General features: G+C 58.1%; 1 protein-coding gene across 1 annotated transcript; it reads right to left on the minus strand.

Moving 5' to 3' along the window:
- Positions 1 to 1,131: 1,131 nt before the first annotated feature.
- On the minus strand, positions 1,132 to 21,832 carry Nrt (Neurotactin). The gene is made up of 9 exons (XM_037215622.1): positions 21,635 to 21,832; positions 17,739 to 17,828; positions 8,549 to 8,671; positions 7,414 to 7,573; positions 7,043 to 7,202; positions 4,602 to 5,380; positions 3,292 to 3,542; positions 2,692 to 2,863; positions 1,132 to 2,056 (listed from the first exon to the last, which is right to left on the minus strand). The coding sequence occupies exons 2-9, from the start codon at positions 17,826 to 17,828 to the stop codon at positions 1,788 to 1,790; spliced, it is 2,004 nt and encodes a 667-aa protein (XP_037071517.1). The 5' UTR covers positions 21,635 to 21,832; the 3' UTR covers positions 1,132 to 1,787.
- Between the last annotated feature and the right edge of the window lie 210 nt (positions 21,833 to 22,042).

Genomic DNA, 22,042 nt, shown 5'->3' on the forward strand with positions numbered 1-22,042 from the left:
CTCCCAAGAATGAGATTGGCGGTAGAGCGCGGCCTGCGACACGACCACTCGGCCCTATGGGTCTTCAAAACACGACCTTGTGCTGACCTAAACGCCATAACTCGAGGAGGCTATGGGTCCCGCCATATCCATACCCACCTGTTGTCTCGCTAGGTCGTCGCCGTTGTACTTGCTAATTCTGGTAGTATTACTGTGGCCGAATACACTTGAATACACCCTGCAGGAAAACATGTGGGAGTTTTCAGCTGGTGATAAGGTGATGATGTTTTAGGTGATAAGAACCGATGCCAATAGGCGGGCTCAATGCATCTGTAAATCGTCCGTCCTGAGAATTGAGCCGGCCAGCGTCCCGTGGTTGCTTCCATCCTCGCGTAACTTCACAAATTGGAGTGCTTCGAAACCGGCCGGTAACGAGTCGGCCGGGCCTGGAGATTTAGGGGGGCGTTGACACGGCAGCCTGCCTGGAATGTTGAAAAACTTCCGAATCGCGCTTGCAGCGCGCACAAGGAGAATCATCAGATAACTGCACGTGCCGAGGGAGAGTTGAGCATAATTTTCAGAGGATGGTCAGGACCTTAGTCCCGTATATTATGGTCCAGACAAAGGAACTTCCGCCATGCCTAGCTATCGCCGCTGACTGCTTGGCGCCTGCGAGGCGAAGTTGGGGGATATTTTGAACCCGGCGAGCGTAAATGGAGAATTTCTGTGAATGATCATCGGATAGGCCATCATTTGTGTAATAACTTCCTCTTGGCCCAACGCGCACTTATCGGCGAAGTCGACGATTTTGCAACTATTTTTGGCTTTGAAAATGGAGAAGGTAGCGCGAAAAAGTGTTTTCTCGATCGCCCGAAATGCACCACGCATGTGCGCTGGCCACAGTCCGGTCCAGCTTAGGCAACAGTGTACTGAATTCAAGGTCGGTTCGGACCGTGCCTGAGCAACTTGCGTGCAACACCTAAATATTTGCGCAGCACAACTTCTAAACCGTTGCGCGTCTTGGCGGTGAAAACTACTTGAACCAGATATCAGTGGTCACAGAAATATTAGCTTCCAGAAGTCGTGGCTAGTCCAAGTAAGACGCACTCAGCTCACGGCTCCGGTGGTAATGACGGCTGGACAGACACCAGAACATCGCGATCGTGTATGTACACTCGGGCACGACGTCCCAGACCCAGGAACAGCGGCGTTGAGTGCAGAACATCGAAGTGGTCGGTATAAGCCCCGCTGCCTCCGCAGCCTGACGCACATACTATTCGGCGGCACTCTATCTTGCCCGTCGGGGGGGGGGGGGGGGGCAGCGGCACTACATCCTGCCGGGTGGCACTGCAGGCTGACGGGTGGACAGTCAGGCGGCACTGCAGTCGGTCAGGCGGACCGCCAGGTGCAGTCTGGCGGACGAATAAGCAACGGGCGTAGGACGGCGGTGAAGTCTGGCAGGTGGCGTCTAGCTCCTGCTGCCATCGGTCGGCCTTCCGCATCCTATGTTAACGAGCAGGCGTGGCTGACCCGAGCCTCGTATAATACCATTTGCAGTATTGTAGCAATGACTAATTTGCCACAACATCCAAGTATTCAAGGATATATGCGCAAGGAAGAAGATACTCATAGAACGATTCGCTTGCCAGTCTCCAGTGTGCGGCGGGCCCACCGCTGCCGTCCCCGGCGGCCGACCGCCGTCGCGCCCGCGGCCGGCGCGACGGCTAGCCACCGAGTCCGTCCGCACGCCGCACCACACGCGCACACACAGCCAGCGAGCGGTCGTGCCTGCCGACCCGAGCGGCGGCTCAGTCGCGACGCGCGTACTGCGGGTACAACCCGCTCTGGTCCCACAGCCGGCAGCTCGGGTGGCCATCCACCGTGCCGATGCCGTCGTCGACGACGTACATCTTGCTGCCGGCCGTGGCGTCCAGCGGTAGCCGGCCCTCGCGCACGAACCGGTAGAACATGCTCTGCATGTTGTCGACGAAGCGGCGCTGCTCTGCCGTGGCCGGCCGGTACACGCCCAAGATGGCCTCGATGTCGGACCTGCTGTCGGCAATGTAGCCCGTGCTGCCTGCCGGCGACGTCACAGGGGGGGGGGGGAAGGGTCAGGGGTGGGGTCATGGCCGTGTTGAGTCTCAACGGCAGGCTCGGGGGCAGGTGCTGGCATGTGGACACATGAGACTTACGGTCAGGGACAGCCGCTAGGACGCCGGACCTGTCACGTGATCGGGTGTGTACTTCAGGCGCACCCAACACGCATGTAGCTACCGGTGTGCCGTGAGCATACATCAGACGTTTCGGCCACCACGGAAGGAAAGACAAGAATCGCCATATAAGGATGCTAGACAAGTTATTTTGAGTAAGACAGCGCACAATAAAAGCGTCATGGGATAACGCCAAGCGTCATCCCATTCCGCATCAGGAAGTCTGGCTTTTAGAACAACTCAGAATGAAGTGCGTGACACCAATGAGCCCTCGGTCAGATAGTGCGTCATCCATGTGATTAAATGATCACAGCCAACATAGTCATCTTCCACGTCAAGGATTCGTGATATGGAGCCGTCTTGATTTCTATGCGGTCTTTCGATGGGATTTTGGGATCTCCATTTATACCACTCACACAAGCAATCAGCGATGAGCACCCAGGGACACGAGCACTCAGTCCGGCGGTCCGCCGCCCAACCCGACCCCGGCGTGCCACCATACCGAGCCGTTTCTGGGCCGCCAGATAGAAGTAGACGCGGTTGGTGAAGTGGCTGGAGGCCTGGCGCGCGGCCGCCAGCAGAGGACACACGGTCCTGACGTCGCTGACCATAGTGGCGATCTGGCTCCAGGGGTCGGTGCCCGGCCGCAGGTAAAGGGCCGTGGCGCGGCTCCGCTGCCGACAAAGGTCGCGTCAGGACGCGGCCGACACCAGGACCGCGCCGGACACCTGAAGCCCTGACGCCCTGACCCCTGACGCCCGGACCACGCCGGACACGTGACGCCCTGACCCCTGACACCCTGACGCCAGGGCACGGCGCTCTATCAGGGAGGTCTGACCACAGCATGACATGCCCGTATATGCTTTGCATGTACAAATCATACTGCATATGCACTTGGTACAACACAGACCATCCAAATTATTGATCTGCAAGCTAAGCGTCATTTCATTTTTACAACCGTTCCCGCCAGGAATGTACTTATGACAGTATTCCAGGTCAGGGTTTGAAGACAGGAAACTCCCGGGGATGACAGACGTGTGCCCAGACTGGCTCGCCCGAGCGTCTCGCAGTCTGTTCACACCGCTCCGGCCACCTAGCTCACCAGCCCTCCGGGGAAGGTGCCGAGCGTGGTGGCCACGTAAGACTCGGCCACCGAGCTGACGTTCCAGTCGCGCACGGCGAAAAGGTCGTCAGCGCCGTCCTGCTGCGCGTTGGCGCCGATGACGATCAGGGGATCGGGCAGCGCAGGCCGACGCCGCTGCGACTCGGCCCAGGCGTCCGTCACGCTCTCGCGCACCAGGTAGCCGTCGCGCACCAGCCAGTTGTGGCGCGGCTCGTTCAGACGCGGCAGACCTGGTGCGGCGCGGCCGGCTCTGTTAGCTCTCCGGTCACGAGCGGGCAGCGTGCGGGGAACGATCGACTCCGGTCCCGAGCGCGGGCAGCGTGGGGGGAACGATCGACTCACTCCGGTCACGAGCGCGGGCAGCGTGCGGGGAACGATCGACTCACATATTTGAGGAGTGGACTTCAACGCATCGCCGAAACCAATACAGTGAAGCAAGTTGCTCATTATAGGTGGCGGTAAATGAAGCACGAGGGTGAATAGCATACAGAACATTAAAGCTGTGTGAATGCCGTCGCGCTTTTCGGGCCTCTAGGTATCACGCGATCTCTTTGAAAAAACGTGCAGCAGCAAGGCAGGAATGTCCAAGCCGTGCGAAGCATATTCAGCACCACTGGCCATCGGCTGGCGGGCAACGGTCCACCGGCCACCGGCTGGCGGGCAGCGGTCCGGCTGCACTAGCATGACATTTTCAACAATAAATCTACCGCTACGGAGTGCGGCAGGCGCAACACAAGCGCATAAGATATTGGCACAAAAGAGTCTTATTATTCGCACCCGCCTGGGAGACGATTCGCCAGAACCCGGGCAAGGCCATTACAAGATAGCATTCGCCAGAACCCCGGCAAGGCGGCTTAGGAGTCCCTGCCGGTTCACTTGGTAGCAGACACCACGGTAAGATTTCCTTTACACAACACTCTCGCTCTCCAAGGAGCTTTGCCCACACCCATCCGCCACCCGTTTCTAGCCACTTGCGCCCACTCGTTCACATATATCCAGTCATTTGATTTCAAACTATGGAAGAGTTTTCGGAGAAAGTGTAAGCACAAAGTAATCTGCTTGCAATGTGAACTGCAACAGTAGAGTGACGAGCTAATTGTGGCAAAAAAAAAAACGCAAGCAGTCACATTTCGTACAATTTTCTTAAGTATCTGCTAGATACATCATAAACGTCTTAACCATACCTGTAATTTCCCACAATCTGTGCCCAACCTACCCCGTCACGTATTCCATATGGTACCCATGGTTTTACCCAGCCCATGAATTCCTCCGCCAGGTGTCGCCCTCACCCGTGGGGATGCGGTGCCACACCCTGGGAACGGCCGTCAGTAGCTCCTGCACCGTCTTGTTGCGCAGACAGCGCGCATCTTCGCAGCCAACGTACGACAGGAACTGGGCGTTGTTTTCCGATGCCATGGCCAAGTCGGGCATGGTGAAGTTGTCGAGGTAGCCGGAGCCGCCCGTCAGCCACATGTTCGTGTAGAGCGACTTGGTGCGCGACATGGTGGTGAGCAGCGTCATCAGCGTGGCGCCCGACTGGTGCCCGAGCAGCGTCACCAGCGCCGGCGAGCCACCGAAGTGCTCGGCGTTCAGGTTGAGCCACTCGAGCGCCGTCACCAGGTCGGAGAGGCCGTAGTTGCCCGAGGCGTGCGGGTGCGAGGAGCGCGACAGCACGTCCGACGCCAGGAAGCCGAGCACGCCGCGGCGCACGCGCACCAGCACGAACACCACGCCCTGCTGGCGCGCCAGCCGCGCCGATGGCTGCAGCGTGTCCGGCGTCTGGCTGCTGAGCGTGTCGCCGCCGACGTACACCACCACCGGTAGCGGCGCGTCGAAGCTGACGCGTGGCGTGAAGATGTCGACGGTGAGGCAGTCCTCCGGGCCGCCGGCCGGCGAGCCGTCGGAGGCCAGGTGCGGACACGCGCCGGCCGGCCCGTCGGCTGCCAGCACGCCGCTCCAGCAGCTGGAGAGCGCGCGCGGCGGCTCGGCCAGCTGGAAGCGGCGCCGGCCCAGCGGCGGCAGTGCGTACGGCACGCCGCGGAACACGAACGCCTCCTCCTCCACCCGGCTGAGGGGAGGTGGAGGGAGAGGAGGTCAGATCGGGACGTCCGTGCCGCAACGGTGACGCAGACAAGATTTCGACGCCGGAGAACCAGTCAAAAGAATGACTCCAAAGCCGAGACAGTGAGTCAAATCGGGCATTTAATAACGTGCCTAGAGGCCAGGTGGATGACTTCAACAACAGGAGGTACATCTATCAGGCATTCCAATGTCGTGATGGCGTAAAACAATGACCGCAATGCCGGGATAGCAAGGCAAATGGAGGATTTCAATGTCAGAACAACAACTACAATTACTGCAATGTTGGGATATCGTGCCAAATGGCGAAATCTAGTACTACGTCGGCGAGAAAAAAGAATGAAACGCAGTGCCAAGACAACAAGCATGCAACAGTGCAACGAAACTATGGCATATGAGGGCTGCTTTAGAGATAGCATATAATTGCGTCAGAACAGAGTTACATATAATTGTGTCCTGACTATTCAGGACAACGTGCCTGACAACAGACAACTGTGGACGGCCAGGAGAAACCTACAAATGCGCATCAAACGTCAGCATCAGGGGGTTACTCAAGTGCACCAAACCTCATCAGGACACCTCTCAAGCCTGAACGCCAGGCACTGGGCAAGTAGGCGGCCGCCGTTGGCCGCACAGCGGCCACTCGCCCCGGCCGACCGTCTGCTCACCCTCGGACCCGGCCGTCTGCTCACCCTCGGACCCGACCGTCTGCTCACCCTCGGACCCGGCCGTCTGCTCACCCTCAGACCCGGCCGTCTGCTCACCCTCGGACCCGGCCGTCTGCTCACCCGCGGACCCGGCCGTCTGCTCACCCTCGGACCCGGCCGTCTGCTCACCCTCGGACCCGACCGTCTGCTCACCCTCAGACCCGGCCGTCTGCTCACCCTCGGACCCGGCCGTCTGCTCACCCTCGGACCCGGCTGTCTGCTCACCCTCGGACCCGACCGTCTGCTCACCCTCGGACCCGGCCGTCTGCTCACCCGCGGACCCGGCCGTCTGCCCACCCTCGGACCCGGCCGTCTGCTCACCCTCGGACCCGGCCGTCTGCTCACCCTCGGACCCGGCCGTCTGCTCACCCGCGGACCCGGCCGTCTGCTCACCCTCAGACCCGACCGTCTGCTCACCCTCGGACCCGGCCGTCTGCTCACCCTCGGACCCGACCGTCTGCTCACCCTCGGACCCGACCGTCTGCTCACCCTCGGACCCGACCGTCTGCTCACCCTCGGACCCGGCCGTCTGCTCACCCTCGGACCCGACCGTCTGCTCACCCTCAGACCCGGCCGTCTGTTCACCCTCGGACCCGACCGTCTGCTCACCCCCGGACCCGACCGTCTGCTCACCCTCGGACCCGACCGTCTGCTCACCCTCGGACCCGACCGTCTGCTCACCCTCGGACCCGGCCGTCTGCTCACCCTCGGACCCGGCCGTCTGCTCACCCTCAGACCCGGCCGTCTGCTCACCCTCGGACCCGACCGTCTGCTCACCCTCGGACCCGGCCGTCTGCTCACCCTCAGACCGGCCGTCTGCTCACCCGCGGACCCGACCGTCTGCTCACCCTCGGACCCGACCGTCTGCTCACCCTCGGACCCGGCCGTCTGCTCACCCTCAGACCCGGCCGTCTGCTCACCCTCGGACCCGACCGTCTGCTCACCCTCGGACCCGACCGCAGGAGGCCATCGTCTCCACGTGCTCGCCATCGACGATGCTGGCCGTGGCGTCCCAGAGGAAGCGGGGTCGATTGCTTTCCACCGTCACGTGGCGCGCCACCGAGGCGACCACGATCACGAGGAACGTAACCAACGCCACCAGAGCTGTAACGGGAACTCGTTACCAGGCGCGCAGCCGCAGGAGCATTCCCTGTGTATACGTAATGATTTATCTCAACAGTTCTAAACGACCTATATCGATATGGTGATACCAGGTAGACAATGCTCGTATCCGCACCAGCACGAATACGACACGTGTTGACGTGTTACACAGCACACGCTTGCCTGCTGTGCGCGCGTCGCCGCCCCGCCTCACCTATGATGATCTTCGTCTTGGAGAGTCTGCAGAGGGGCCGGCTGGACGCGTCGCCGGCGCGCTCGGGGTCCGCCTCGCCGGTCCGCGCCGGCTGCGGCGCTCCGACCAGCGCCACCATGCGCTGAGACTCACTCGTCGTCTCCACCGTGTGCTGCCGCTCCTGTCGGCACAGGAGGACAGTCAAGGCGCTGCGGCATCGGGCGCGGGCTGCCGCTCCTGTCGGCACAGGAGGACAGTCAGGGCGCTGCGGCATCGGGCGCGGGCTCGCCGGCGGAGGATGTCGGGGGGGGGGGGGGGGGGCACCGACGGCCGGAGCGCGGAGCGACGGAGAGCGGCGCTCAGCCGTTCAGCGGAGCTATATCCTGAACTGCACTGCTTCGCAGAGCCATCTCCTGAACTGCATGACTTCGCGGAGCTGTTTCGTGAACTGCACTGCGCAGCGCAGCATTATCTAATTTGGGGAAAAATTATGCTTGGCTAGGCACTTTCGAGTTTAACCTCGCTCTCGAAACACTATAAGGTGAGAATTGTGCCTAATCGGCGACACACAACGCGTTCCCAGGCTCCGCGTGCATCCGACCTTCCTGTTTGGCGGTCTCAGGGTGTAAGCCGGCGTGGTCGATCTCGCATTATCCCATGGAGGTGGACAGAAGCGTGTTTTTACTCCGGTCAGTTTTACTCTGCAGACAAATATGCGGCCTTGTGCAGACGGCAAAAAGCGGTTTGACCTCGTAAGAACCAAACTGACATGTCGACTTAAGAGGTGCTGCAAATTGGCTTGGTAAAAACGGTAGATTATAAAAGGGATCATCATATTTTGAATCTGTGCATGGGACGAGAGCATGAAATCGGCACCGCGCTTACGAGCCAACGCCCGGTCAGCGCGCACTACCGTCTGCCGGCGACGGTTATGGAGCTTCGCTGCATGCGACGCCAAACCATGTTGAATTCCGCGGAAGCTGGGGAGACTTACTCCCAAGTTCCCTTTGATGATAAGCGTATTACAATTCACGCAGCTGACAACATAAAAGTCGAATCAGTAAACACGAATACAGACAGCACGACACGACCCGGTAGCACCAGAAAGCTGCGAAAAACCAGCCAGCTCAAGCCAGAGCTCACAAATCCTACTCACCACCACTTTTTTCCTGGTCGGTGCGAACATGGCGGCCAGCCGATCGGCCAGACGCCGGACGGCGGGGCTGGCGGAGGGGCGGGAGCCGGACACAGCGCCGGCCGCCGCCGGTGCAAACACAGCCTGCAACACACCCGGCCGTCACATCGGCGCCCTGCACTAAAACATGGCCGGAAGAACGGCCACACCTTGCAACGGACCAGACCGTCTGTCGAGGGCTCTGCACTGGCAGCACCACCGGGCAAACGGCGACAATCTGCAACAGACCAGGCTGTCACTAATAACAATGGCAGCCCACACTGCTAACATGGCCCTCGCGCTGTGCAGATGTTACCAGCACCATGCATGAGACGGGGAAATCGTGCTGGCGCGATCAGATCCATAATATTCCCCAAGTGCTAGCAGCTCAGAAACGATTTTAAAACACCAGAGACCACTTAACAGGAGACTGACCCACGGCCTGCACATGCGGCACCCCACACGCGGCACACGGTACTCCCATCCGCCTCGAAAGCACGACTCTCAGTCGCTGATTTGCCGCTGGTTTTACGGCGCTGAGCTGGGACACCTGGGAGCACGGAGGGTGCCCTGCGGAGTCGGCTTATTTGCTGGGACGGTAACTGGCCCGGCTCTGCAGCCCGGGCCCAACACGACCCGCTCCCAGCGTTCAGGACGAGCACCGGCGGCGGCACGAGTGCGGCAGACCCGGTCCGTGTCGTCCCGACCCACCGACCGCCACCAACACTACTGGCGCAGCACGGCACCGTGGCCCGGCAGAGTCAGCCCATGTTGCTCAGACGGACCAGCCTAGCCAGAGCACCGCAGCCCAGCCAGAGCACCGCAACACCAGAGCACGGTAGCACCAGAGCACGGCAGGGCGGCAGAGTCAGCCCGTGTCGCTCAGACGGACCAGCCCAGTCATAGTACCGTAGCACCAGGGCACCGCAGCACCAGAGCACGGCAGCACCAGAGGCCTCCAGAGCGGCGGTTGTTACGGCCCGCACCACCCCCGATGGCTGACCACTGCTCAGCACCGGGCCGCTTACAATGTGCTGCGATGGGCCGTCCAGTTACGTCAAGTAATACCATCCGACATCCGATGCAAACTACAAACAGATGTCACACGTAAATCCTGATATTTAGCTCAGATTTTTACCGCTAGAGGCGGATTGGCATGACTCTGACAAAATGCTGAGAACAGCATATCAGCGTATAATTTTCCAGGGAACAATCTATAGTGCCGCGGACGAGGTGGAAGACATAGTCCGCTGATGCCATCGCTATGGTAATATCTCGCATCGTACCAGCAAGCCAGTCTCGCCTTCGCGTGATGCAAGTCGGCGCCTGGCTGCTGCATCCTGATGGGCGTCCGCAGTAGGTGCGTGTCCCGCGGCCGTGACCCGGGTCACCGCCAGCCGCCAGCTGGACGTGCGGCCGTACACCTGATGGGCTGAGCGTGCGCCGGTGCGGCCGCTCGGTCGGCTCTCCTCATTAGCGTGGTATGGGCCGCCTCCACCGAAACGACCTCGTACATCATGTCGGCATTCCCGGCGCGTCAGTGTGACGTGCAACACTGCCGCCACCTGACGGTATGGCCAGCAAAGCAGTGGCCTGCCTCCTGAACTCGGGAACTGTCTCTTGAACTCATGATCTGCCTCCTGAACTCGAGACCCGCCTCGCGAACTCCAGACCTGCCTGCTGAACTCATGACCTGCCTTCTGAACACAGCCACCTGATTCAGTGGTGTGTGGGCGGGGATGATTTGCTCCAGTCACAAGTGTCTAACAGTGAATGTGGTGGGCACAGGACATGAATCATTTTCAAGTTCTAGGCGTTTGTTTTTGCCGAACAAACAGGGTCCAAAATTTAACCAATGTCAACCAAACCTAAGATGAAAGAGCAGCCCAACATATCGGCATCAGCATTCCAACTGGCATTTGCGTCAGACGCTTTGCTCCAAGCGTTGATATAGGGAACATCAAACTGAGAGTAAAGGGGGTTTTACGACGCTCTTGGCTGCTGATGTTATATGCTTGAGGCAAAGGAACTGCAGGTCACGCGACCATTCATAACGTCAACAGATCATTTCCTTTACCTTTAAGTGTGTCTCGAGCATAGACGCAGTAAGTATGATCCAACAACAACATTGGTTTTTCCGAATAACACGTTCTCCTAGTCTCCTGCATGCCCAACGGTTGCTGCAAACCTCCATGTGGGAATAACGATCTCTCTCCACCAAACAGCCCGCGATTTAATAACACTCAGCCTTAAGGGGCACGCCAATGAGCAGCAGCAGTGCCGCGCATCATTTGTTCGACCTGACGGGCTGTAGGCTCAAATTTATGCCTTGTAGTTGGCCTGCACCATGCCACAGTCACGTCTGTAGCCCGGCCGGCCGGGCCGGGCCACAAAGACACCCGAGCCAGCCACGGGGCGCAGCACGACACCAAGCTGCGGTCGGATCGGTGCCTGACACTCCGCACTATCTCCAACCGGCGAGTCACGAGCGCCCGGCCGCGTCGTCGCCACGAGGGCACCACTAGTCGCCAGCAGGGGGGGGGGGGGGGACGGCGACATCCGGTGCCGTGTTGCACCGGCGGCGGCGGCGGCGGCGGCGGCGGACAGACCTGCGGCGGCGGGCGCCGGTGGCGGCCTCGGACGCCCCCGGCCCGGCAGCACCGGGCAGCGTCGGGCAGCGCAGCGCAGGGGAGGTGCACGCGCGTCGGCCGACCGCACCGCTCTGGAGAGCCGGCCGCGGTCGGCAGGCGTCAGGCCCGGCCGGCAGCTGGGCCGGCGTCGCAGTTGGGCTGCGGTGTGTGACGGCTGCTGTCGCCTTCTGCCGTTGGCTCCAGCCCCCGCCGCTAGCCCGTGGCGCGGCCCCTTCACAGTCGTGAGCCCAGCCTACTGAACACATCTTCGCCTCCACAGCCCTTCTCCGAACCCTGATCTTAGCAGGCTACAAGTCTATGATAGCAACAAGTAAACTCAAGTGTAGGTTGGCTGCCTTTTTCTTGTGCGATGAGCGTCAAGCAAATCCAAGGATGACTTCGGCCAAACGTGGTAGTGCAACACATATTGTAAGGCCGCAGAATTATTGATGTGGATTGAAAGTCCGTCCGCTGTCAGCTCAACAGATTAACAGACCAACAACTGCTACGTTGTCATCTACAAGCAGCTCCCTGAGTTGTGCTAGCTCTTCGAATCTCGTCGAAGACGAACTTTGACTGACCATTGGAATCCAGGGCTGGCGTCGCCTAACAAACGACTGAACCGCGCTAATTTCCCAGCGCGACCCACTCCATAAGCACTGCCGGCGGCGGCACGTCAGCGCTGGGCCCGCGGACATCGAGCAGACATTAACGGCGCGCTGCAGACGGGAGCGGTGCGGCGGTATTCCTGGCGATTAGCGGGTGCGGCCAGCGACGCCGGCGGCTCGGACCGCGGCGGCGGCGGTGGCGGCGGCAGCGGCGGCCGACCCGGTTGACCCCAGCGGTGCACCGACCGGCGATTCGGCCCGGGTCACAACGCCCGGCACGGCTGGTCCGCGAACTCCACTCTGCGGAATGGGGAGGGAGGAGAAGAGAAGAAAGGACCAGAGGGGAGGGTGAAGGAGAGAGGGTAGAGAGAGGGGTGATGGGCGAAAGGGGAACCTTTGTTTTGGGTTGTGACCAGAAGTGGGCCAAAATTCGACCAGATTTTCTAGGACAGTTAATTTCAAGAATATACCTGAGGACATCCAGCGGAAAGAAGCGCACTAAGAATTTGATCGTCTCCCCTTCTCCCCGTAGGATTTCGAGGTATGCACGAAAGCGCCAGCGGCTGCAGCCTATCGGCAGGGGTCACAATCCACCGGCCGGGGTCACCACATCCACTCGCTTGCTGCCCTTTGTCCCGACCGTTTAGTCTACTCGAATGCGTGCAGCGATTTTTATGTTTCGTTTTATGATCGGTTTAGCGGTGCCCTCGGTTGATCGGCTGCGAGAAACACGCGAGTGCGCCCGGGGCGCGTCGTAAGTCACGCCGCGCTCCGACCGACATCTTCCCAACTTCCGCCGCGCTCCGGCCGACATCTTCCCAACTTCCGCCGCGCTCCGACCGACATCTTCCCAACTTCCGCCGCGCTCCGACCGACATCTTCCCAACTTCCGCCGCGCTCCGACCGACATCTTCCCAACTTCCGCCGCGCTCCGGCCGACATCTTCCCAACTTCCGCCGCGCTCCGACCGACATCTTCCCAACTTCCGCCGCGCTCCGACCGACATCTTCCCAACTTCCGCCGCGCTCCGGCCGACATCTTCCCAACTTCCGCCGCGCTCCGACCGACATCTTCCCAAATTCCGTCGCGCTCGGACGGACTAACTCGGTCAAAAACCTTGAGAGAATTGGATGGGAGGATGAGTAAGTGGCGTCGCGCGCATACGCCACGCCACATGACCGCTCGCTGTACCTTGCCTATGTTTTTGAGCATTTGGGGGCACGCCGCATCATGAGGCTGCCCATCACGCTCCCCTGCCGACACTGTGCCGCAAGGCAGCGGCGTCAGCTGCTGTCTGCGTCCTTCCCCCCCCCCCGCCCCTCTGCTCTCTCCCCCGCATCAGATCCGGTGGGGCGCCACGCTGAAAGCTGATCGGACCGGGCAGCAGCTGCCGGCGGGGCACGTGCCGCGCCGCCCTCAGCCGACCGAGGGGCCGGGCCGCCCGTGACCCGATTGGGACCACCTCGGATAAAGGGCTGACCAGCTGCACCGCGACGGCAGTCTCTCCGCTGTTTGGCAGGCGGCGAACGGAGCAGGTGGCGGGCACGTGTCAGGGACGCGGCCCGCGGCGGCAAGGCGCTGGCGCCGGGACGTGCGGGCTGTGACGGGGGCGACGGCATCACCCGGGCCCCGGCAACAGCTCACCGGACGCCAGCGCCGGCGCGGCGGCCGCTGGTCACGGCTGATTGGCTGGTGGCGGTGCGCCACGCATCACACGTCAGCTCAGCACGGCCCAACAGCGGAGTCGGAGGACACTTATTTAGCACACATTGCAGTTACCACGCATTGGATGAATATTCCCTGCCGCAGTTCCACGCTGCGTTGTCAGGACCAGGCGCACAGGCAGAGGAAGGAACACGGGGTACACGCCCTGTCCCACTGGGTCCCGAGGGATCCCAAAGGCTCTTCGGGACCGAAAATCAAGGGCCCAGTAGGCCCAGCCTGTAGAGCTGGCCGAAGGTCGCATCAAAGGACCACAGCCCTTATGGCCGGGGCCTCAAATGTCCGTCAGAGGGCCTCTTGCAGCGATCGCCGCCCCCCTGGGATTGACATCTTTATGTTGGTCCGAGGCTAGAACGCCGAGCGGCCGGCTCCGTGTCGGTATGAGCCCTTAGGACCCATTTTCCAAATAGGGGCCAGGTCTTGGCCCACGGGTGTCACCGATGACCACTTGGATTTGTCGGGGTCCCTGGAACAATGACGGGTCCATGTGGGTCAAGAGCCCACAGTGTGTAACAAGTAATCCTGTGTCATAAGGGGCCCCGAATCGGTCAAGGAATCGGTTGCGCTATGGTTGGTTACAAATGCTGAAAAAGTTAGGGACAAGACCCTGAATGCGAGAGGGCCTCTTGCATTGGTCGGGGCCCCCTGACAATGAGAGAAGACATGATAAATGGCAATGAAAAGTTGCATTATGACACAATGGAAGGCCTCAAGTCTCAGTCAGGGGCCTCAGGGCGGAACTGGAACCCTCCGCCTTGTTTCGACTTGGGGCCTGATAAGCCGGAATTTGGTCTTGTGCCGATCATTGAACCCCTGCTCCAGTAAAGGGTAATTTTGCGTTAGTGAGTGCCCCTGCGTCATTTCGGGGCCAAATGCCACGGTCAGGGGCCTTCTGTATCCGGGAGAGGGGACCGGTGTGTGGTGTATGGGTGTCCGGATCGACCAGCGGGTCCCAGCCCCAGTTTCGCCAGAATGGCACCCGATGTGGACCCCGCGCTGGGACGGAATAAACCTTCAGCCCCTAACTGAGAAAGATGATGAGCTCCATAGTACCCATGTGGCTCCCTGTCCAGCAAAAGGTAAGGAGTCTTTTTAATGTCCAAAAAGGTGGCATGGACGAAGGGGCCAAAACTTGCATCAACGTGCCCAAAACATGTTTTCCTGAAGACTTCCATCGTTTTAAAAATAGCATCAGCGAATCGAAATCACCATTGTTAGGGAAAACATACGGGTATTATACGTCCGTTTCATCCACTGGCCTCCCAATGTCTATGCAAAAGCCGCCAAAAGCCGGCAGTGCCCGATTGTTGCTGGTTTAAAAGAGGCGGAATGAGCCAATGTAAAGTGAGTAGTGCTTACGGTATATTCGCCGTTCACATCATTCGTGGTTTATTCGCTTCACTAACTCCTAAAAATTGGCAGAATGGCATCTTCTCATAACTTCTAACTTATGGTCGAGTTCTAGAAACCAAAAAAACAAAAGCAAGAAAATTGGCTCCTCGAGGTAAAGCGAGTCGGATACGACAAACTTTTTTTTGGGGGGGGCAGATTTTTGAAAGCAGGTCTTTCGCCCAATGCCGTGCGCCGTTATTAACAAAACTTTGGCTGCGACCGCAGTCATGAAGGAGCCAATAAGAAGCCCGACGGACTATATGACTGCTTGCAAACAACAGTTAGGCGCAGGCGATGATGCGCTTGCTGACTGAGTGAGCCTCTTATCATTTTCTTGCATTATGTTACGTTACTCGACGCCATTGCTCCACCTCACCTGCAGTCGGCTTAGAAGTCATGATGAGGAAAAATTGGGCGATACATATCCAGGTCTACATGAGCATTGACAACAGAAGTAGAGTTTAAAGCGGCGTGAAGGCATAGAGCGTAACGGACCACTGCAGTATGTGGCAGCAGAGAAGAGGATAACCAGAGGAGAGTGAGAAGAGAGAGGGAGAGCTAGAGAGAGAGAGAGAGCTAGAGAGAGAGAGAGAGCTAGAGAGAGAGAGAGGAGAGAGAGAGAGAGATAAAGAGAGAGAGAAGAGAGCTAAAGAGAGAGAGAGAGCTAGAGAGAGAGAGAGCTAGAGAGAGAGAGAGAGCTAGAGAGAGAGCTAGAGAGAGAGAGAGAGAGAGAGAGAGAGAGCAGAGAGAGAGAGAGAGAGAGGAGAGAGAGAGAGAGATAGAGAGAGCTAGAGAGAGAGAGAGCTAGAGAGAGAGAGATAGAGCTAGAGAGCAGAGAGAGCTAGGAGAGCGGTATGAGAGCTACGGAAGTGAGCTAGGGAGAGCTAGGAGAGAGCTTAGAGAGCATAGAGGAGACTAGAGAGCTAGAGAGCTAGAGAGCTATAGAAGCTAGAGAGTAGAGAGATCGAGAGCTAGAGAGCGAGAGAGCGAAGAGAGCGATGAGCAGCGAGAGAGCGAGAGAGCTAGAGAGCTAGAGAGCTAGAGAGCTAGAGAGCTAGAGAGCTAGAGAGCTAGAGAGCTAGAGAGCTAGAGAGCTAGAGAGCTAGAGAGCTAGAGAGCTAGAGAGCTAGAGAGCTAGAGAGCTAGAGAGCTAGAGAGAGAGAGAGAGAGAGAGAGAGCGAGGAGAGGATGAATCGAGAGAGAGGAGGAGCTGAGAGAGATGAGGAGAGAGAGAGAGAGGGAGAGGAGAAGGAGGATGAGAGAGACGAGAAGATGAGGAGAGGAGAGAGGAGGGAGGACGGAGAGAGAGAGAGAGAGGAGGGGAGGGAGAGAGACTTGATTGCATTTTCCAAATCACGTGCATTCTGGTGAGCATAGTCCGTCATTTTTAATTGCATTTCGTGTATTTGCAATGTGATTGCTGTAAGCGGGCGGATAATTTTCAGTCAGGGACGTAGCCAGCGGAGCCGAGTAGGTGGACGGTGATCTGTATTAAAATTACACGGGCAAATGCGCCGATTTTAAAAACCCTGCTCCCAGTTTTAACCTACTGATTGCTTCATGCCTGCGAGCATCTTTTCCACTGTCTTATTGTTTACTTCGACATGTTAATGATAGTGGATCGCGTATATTTAGGATGGGCATATCTCCGACCAAAGACTGAGGAGATGCTGCAAAGCTGGGTGCGAGGGCGGGTGAGGATGTACAGCAGAGCATCGTAGCCAAAGAAGTCTGCGCATTTGGCCTTATGTGTTTTACTTAACTCTCCCCAAGCCTCAAAATGTAGGTAATGTTGGCATTTCCTCGAATTCCTTATCAGGGTCTCTGGGAATGGCAACAAATGATGATGCAGAAATTACACAGTATCGGGTCCCATGAGCATTACCCAGCCAAGCCTTGTTATGGGGATGCAAGGAAATAACTGACTTCAAAAAGGTATGCAGTCATTATTTTAATCACACCAGATTGGTGCATGAAGTCCTTAATTGCACAGCCAATGATATTCCAAGCATGACAGGTTTGCGTCTTCCATTACTTCGGCATTATAAACCGATGGTGTAACTGCTGTTGTGTCTGCCACTGCTACTAGGCTGTTCATGATAGCATATCTATCCATGGCAGCACCAGTGGCCGTGACTGAGCACCGGCTGACAGGCGGCCGTCCCTCCACCAGTGGCGGTGACTGAGCACCGGCTGACAGGCGGCCTTCCCTTCACCAGTGCCGGTGACTGAGCACCGGCTGACAGGCGGCCTTCCCTCCACCAGTGGCGGTGACTGAGCACCGGCTGACAGGCGGCCTTCTCGCCACCAGTGCCGGTGACTGAGCACCGGCTGACAGGCGGCATTCCCTCCACCAGTGGCGGTGACTGAGCACCGGCTGACAGGCGGCTTTCCCTCCACCAGTGGCGGTGACTGGGCACTGCCTGACAGACGGCATTCCCTCCACCAGTGCCGGTGACTGAGCACCGGCTGACAGGCGGTCGTCGCTCCACCAGTGGCGGTGACTGGGCACTGCCTGACAGGCGGCTTTCCCTCCACCAGTGCCGGCGACTGAGCACCGGCCGACAGGCGGTCGTCGCTCCGCCGACAGCACCGGCCGATAGGGGGCCGTGGCTCCGCCGACAGCGCCGGCCGACAGCGCCGGCCGACAGGCGGCCGTGGCTCCGCCGACAGCACCGGCCGACAGGCGGCCGTGGCTCCGCCGACAGCACCGGCCGACAGGGGGCCGTGGCTCCGCCGACAGCACCGGCCGACAGGCGGCCGTGGCTCCGCCGACAGCACCGGTCGACAGGGGGTCGTGGCTCCGCCAACAGCACTCACCGGCGCGGCTGCCTGCTCCGGGGTGTCGGCTGATGCCGGCGACTCAGCGCCCACCGGGTCGGTGCGCACGTTCTGGTCGGCATCGGCCATCTGCGGCACAGGGCACACTGATCGTCAGTCGTGCAGAGGGCGCCGGCGCTGGGGACGAACACGCCGGCGCTGGGTACGAACACGGCGGCGCTGGGGACGAACACGGCGGCACTGGGGACGAACACGCCGGCGCTGGGGACGAACACGGCGGCGCTGGGGACGAACACAGCGGCGCTGGGGACGAACACGGCGGCGCTGGGGACGAACACGGCGGCGCTGGGGACGAACACGCCGGCGCTGGGGACAAACACGGCGGCACTGGGGACGAACACGCCGGCTCTGGGGACGAACACGGCGGCACTGGGACGAACACGGCGGCGCTAGGGACGAACACGGCGGCGCTGGAGACGAACACAGCGGCGCTGGGGACGAACACGGCGGCGCTGGGGACGAACACAGCGGCGCAGGGGACGAACACAGCGGCGCAGGGGACGAACACAGCGGCGCAGGGCCGACCCGCGCACAGCGACCAGAACGCCCCGTACCGGTGTGCAATCAGGATTTCAGAATATTGCAAGCGGTATTCAGCTATGCACTGCAATATAAAGCAGAACGCGCGTCGCATGCTGCGTTAAAAAAACTTGAAGATTCCAGTGGTTATGCGATGGCTCTCAGTGGTATATGCTTACATGCATGTCTCGGCATGGTTGCGAGCTGCATTAAAATGTCTTCATTGTAGTTATTTCAGTTCAAAACTCAATAACAATTGAAATAATCCTTTATATATTGTTGGGTATGACAAATAAATGCTGGGTATCACCAAGTCCGCACATAATAACGTGGAAATCGCGAAAATGTTGAGTCGCTACAAATATAGCTATGAAATGATCTTTTCCACGTAAAAAATATTTTATATCAATTAATTATGAAAATATACATTGCTTATGAATGTGTATATGCGCTTGTGGTTTGTTTCCACGATGACTGTAGCTATTTTATCCTTGGTAGAGTCATTTTTATCCTGACCTGTTTTAAACTTTGTGCATGATGACGCTAACCCTGGAAAGCCACGCAGCATGGATGGGTTGAAGATTGAATACAATACAATATAATACAAGAAATTGCGCGAGCCTGTGGCGGTCCAAATCTTTTCAACTGAAATTATAAGCTGAGTTCCACGTTCAGAAATCCTACATACACCCCCGCTCAGATGTGCCGTTCACTTTTGGTTGCTGCAGGCTGTGGGCTTATGGCTGAGCCCATAGTGGGCTGCATGGGAGCCGAGGTCTCGCTGATCACGCCAGCCCATAGTGGGCTGCATGGGAGCCGAGGTCTCGCTGATCACACCAGCCCACAGTGGGCTGCATGGAGTCGAGGTCTCGCTGATCACGCCAGCCCACAGTGGGCTGCATGGGAGCCGAGGTTTCGCTGATCACGCCAGCCCACAGTGAACTGCATGGGAGCCGAGGTCCCGCTGACCATACCAGCCCACAGCGGGCTGCATGGAAGCCGAGGTCCCGCTGACCATACCAGCCCACAATGGGCTGCATGGGAGCCGAGGTCCCGCTGACCATACCAGCCCACAATGGGCTGCATGGGAGCCGAGGTCCCGCTGACCATGCCAGGCCAACCATCCTGTTCACGTTGACGGACAAACTCCTGAACTCCTGACTTGAAGCCAAAAAGTCATCTAACTCCCGTGCTTCTTCCTGGCGTAATGTGCTAATAGTTCATTTCACAAGCCTGTCTGGGCATCTGCAGGCCCTCTGGATTGTGCCAGGCGCAACTGGACTCCTAGAAGCTGACCTTTCGACCTGTTTGTCGGCCATTTCTAAAACACGAGCCGTCTCTGGGGCGCTGAAACTTGGGGGGCCAGGGAGGTCAATTCGGCTGTGTGACAGGATGCGACGCTGTGTCCTAACATCGGCAACAGCAATAGGCTTTGAGACATAACACAGCCGACATTATTAGCTGTCGCGAAGACAGTGTGTGACCGTTGAGCGCTTGGGTCTGGACCGCTACCCTCCCAAATCATAGCTAGGCCAAAATCACATTTAGCTGAACGGCCAAAACAAAGATCACACACGAACTAAAGTTACTCTTTTGTGGCGGTGTCAGTATCTGAGCAACAAACAACATTTGGTAACCATTCTGGTTGCAAAGCCAGAATGTCCGTCCCGGTGGCGCAGCCAGTTAGATCGCCTGTCTTCCGATGCGCCCACCCGTGGCGGGGTGGATTCGAGTCGCTTTAGGGCGCTCGCTATTTGCCCTTGACAGGTATGGCCTGCGGCCGGTGGCAGCGGTCGCGCTGAAGGTCAGTTGACGTCAGAGGGCAGGACGGACCGTGCCGAGCATTGCGGCACGTTAAGCTTTCGCCACCAAACTTTGCCGTTGACATGGAATTGAGCGATCGGATGGTAGGGGTCAGGGCTCACACAACAAGCACTGCTTAGCGTGAGCTCTGATCCCGGAAATCCATCCATTCAAAATGTTCGGATCAAATCTTAAAAAGCCTTAAGAAGTCGCTGTATGGTATCCAATCACATTTAATATAGGAATGACGTCTACCAAATAAAATGGAACAAAGGGCTAACGACTGTCTCGAAGTACTAAATGCATATTAATCTACGCATTGAACTCAGCAGGCATTTCTCGGTGGCCATTCTGACAGCTCTGAACAACAAGGAAGATATACGCAGTTTAAGAGGACCGTTTATATAGCCAAGCATCCACGTAATGTTTCAGAAACGAAGAAAATCTAAAGCCTCTTCAATACGCCAACAATCATAATCACACATGTTTAGTGTTTTGGAGTTCTGCAAGGGATGCTGATGACCAGGTACCGACGCCAACTAAAATGTGACAGCCATGGAAAGCGAACACTTGGCAAAAAATGTAAGGTAGTAACGAGACACAACTTAGCGCATTGCAATCAACAGTTAAGTTTGAGCAGGACCAATGCCTCTGATGTGACACCTGGCGGCCATTCCATTCCATTCCCCGACCGTAAAGATACGTTGGGCCCCGTACATTCATATCAGTGTGTGCACAACACCAATTCGCCCAAAGCAGTGGACGGATATTCGAACCACGGTACAAGCAGTGGACGGATATTCGAACCACGGTACAAGCAGTGGACGGATATTCGAACCACGGTACAAGCAGTGGACGGATATTCGAACCACGGTACAAGCAGCGGACGGATATTCGAACCACGGTACAACACAATGATTCTGCTGAACTCTTACGTCACTGGATGCGTAAGCTGAGAGACATTGACGTCATTATATTTCCGCTAATCTAGGAAAACTCGGTAAGTCTTAATGATGATCCGATGATGAACCTTGCCATCACGGGACGCCGGTGGACTACATGGGCACGAGACTGCAAAGCAACAGTGTCCACGGGCGTCCCATGCACGCGGGCCGCGCCGCGTCCGCGCGCCGCCCATGCAGGCAGCGCCCGCGCGTCGGACGCCAGATTACGGCAGTCACACCACATATTGCTTACGCCTGTCAATGTAGCTTTTTCATAAAGAAGTCATTCAATCTCCTCTGCAATCTCCTCTGTCGTTTGGAGATCATGCGTCTCGAAGATTGGCACCCAGCGGCACGCTCCAAGGCGCGAGTCTTCAAAATTACACAGCGCTATGAATTCGCCGCGGTTCTCTTGCACCGTTCCTTAACAACATTGTGGGGAAAGATGAAGCAAGAACCGGCCAACACAAGCAACACCTTGATCCAGTGATGACTGACTCTCTGCTAGGCGATGATAGCCTTGGGCGGGCTCACACTCAAACATACACCGGCCGCTGATGTCGCGCTCGCCGTAATTCACACCCTCGCCGTCTCGCGCGGCTGACATACCTCGCGTGCTCTTTCCTCTGGCTTATCTGGTTTCCAGTGACAGTGCACTAGTATTTCATTCTGGTGTCACATGCGGGTACACGCACGCGCCCAGCAAAAACTCGCTGGCTTCTGGCGCACGTGACGGCGGCGGGCGGCGCCCCTTTCGCAAGGCTAGAGGAACAGACTCCTCCCCCTGTACACTCTCTGGCAGACGTCCGACGTTTCCGAGGGCCTTACGACTACTGGCTGCCCCTGATCAGGTTAGTAGTGCCAAGCCGGGCAAACATTACCGTTAAAATATTTTTCGGCAGTAGCCCGCCTCGCTGAATGGGTGGAGCCTTTCCAATGTTTAGGATATTAGCACCCCAAGTTACTAAGCACTTGTTGGCACTACATGCCAGGTGAAATAACGAATGCCTGGTAATT

The sequence above is a fragment of the Pollicipes pollicipes genome, unplaced genomic scaffold, assembly GCF_011947565.3.
Source record: "Pollicipes pollicipes isolate AB1234 unplaced genomic scaffold, Ppol_2.1 Scaffold_3447;HRSCAF=4054_pilon_pilon_pilon, whole genome shotgun sequence".
Lineage (NCBI taxonomy): Eukaryota > Metazoa > Arthropoda > Thecostraca > Pollicipedomorpha > Pollicipedidae > Pollicipes > Pollicipes pollicipes.

Excerpts from the sequence above, each read along its gene's own strand:
- Nrt (XM_037215622.1), bottom strand. The coding sequence starts at position 17,828 with ATGGCCGATGCCGACCAGAACGTGCGCACCGACCCGGTGGGCGCTGAG. Across the intron at positions 8,672-17,738 it reads CGGAGCAGGCAGCCGCGCCG|GCTGTGTTTGCACCGGCGGC; the intron begins GTGAGTGCTGTT and ends GGTGTGTTGCAG. Across the intron at positions 2,864-3,291 it reads GCACCTTCCCCGGAGGGCTG|CGGAGCCGCGCCACGGCCCT; the intron begins GTGAGCTAGGTG and ends CTTTGTCGGCAG.